Source organism: Myotis davidii, unplaced genomic scaffold (genome assembly GCF_000327345.1).
Source record: "Myotis davidii unplaced genomic scaffold, ASM32734v1 scaffold738, whole genome shotgun sequence".
In the NCBI taxonomy this organism is placed as follows: Eukaryota; Metazoa; Chordata; class Mammalia; order Chiroptera; family Vespertilionidae; genus Myotis; species Myotis davidii.
In genome coordinates, this window is record NW_006289824.1 from 704736 (window position 1) to 705528 (window position 793).

Here is a 793-nt window from a genome sequence, read left to right on the forward strand (position 1 = left end):
CAGGGGCTACTCGAGGCCTCTGCTCACCTGGCCTGAGGACAGCAGCGGAGATCAAGAGGCAGAAGACCAGACGGCAGGAGGGGGCCGCCTTCGATGCCATATTCCTCCTCCTCCTCCTCCTCCTCGGGAGTCACCGACGGAGTCCGCGCCGCAGGAGCGGGAGGGGGCGTCGTTCCCTACCCGCGCACTCGCGGGTCGGGACGGCAGACACACCGCCCCCCGGTCTGTGGGCGCTGCACCTTCCGGTCTGCGCGGCACGTAACTTTCCACCGCGCAGTGGCCAACTCCTCCTCGCCCCTTTCAACACTCGCCCTTGGCCCCCTTGGCTGCTTCTTCCCCGGACGGCGACCCTCTCTTCTCGGGAGACACTTGAGCAATTCGGAGAGGTGTGCGTGGTTCTTTTTGCCCGGTCTGCGATGTCCCTTTTCTTGGAATAATAATAACGCTGACGGTAGTGGCAGTGTGCGTAAAAAGCCGGTACCAGGAAGAAACAGCCGGGGGTGGCAACAGGGGGCAGCGGGTCCAGGCGGTCTCCGCAGGTGGCAGCAGTTGAGGCAGCAATCGCAGCAGCAGGGATAGCAGCGGCGGCAGCAGCACTCGGGGCTGCTCTGAGTGGAGGACTGGAAGGCGCGTGTAAGCGGCCGGTCTCCTCCTCCCTCCGCCTCTTCCTCCTCCCCTCCCCTCCCGCCTTCCCAGGACGCTGCTCGGAGCAGGTGGTTGCAGCACCGATCTGCAGCCTAGAGGCGCTGCAGGACCGAGGCGAAGACTCAGAGCCCAGCTCAGGAACAGGGCT

The 793-nt window shown here is 65.3% G+C and overlaps 1 protein-coding gene across 3 annotated transcripts in view; it reads right to left on the bottom strand.

Moving 5' to 3' along the window:
• Positions 1-176, bottom strand: part of ALCAM (activated leukocyte cell adhesion molecule) — a 230688-nt gene extending 230512 nt beyond the window's left edge. For 2 of the 3 annotated variants that reach the window (XM_006762649.2, XM_006762648.2), the window contains exon 1: positions 28-176. In XM_006762649.2, coding sequence (XP_006762712.1) covers positions 28-100 — 73 coding nt within the window. In that variant the 5' untranslated portion in view covers positions 101-176. The remainder of the gene's footprint in view (positions 1-27) is intronic. The other variant, XM_015563207.1, reaches the window with a different exon arrangement.
• Positions 177-793: the final 617 nt, after the last annotated feature.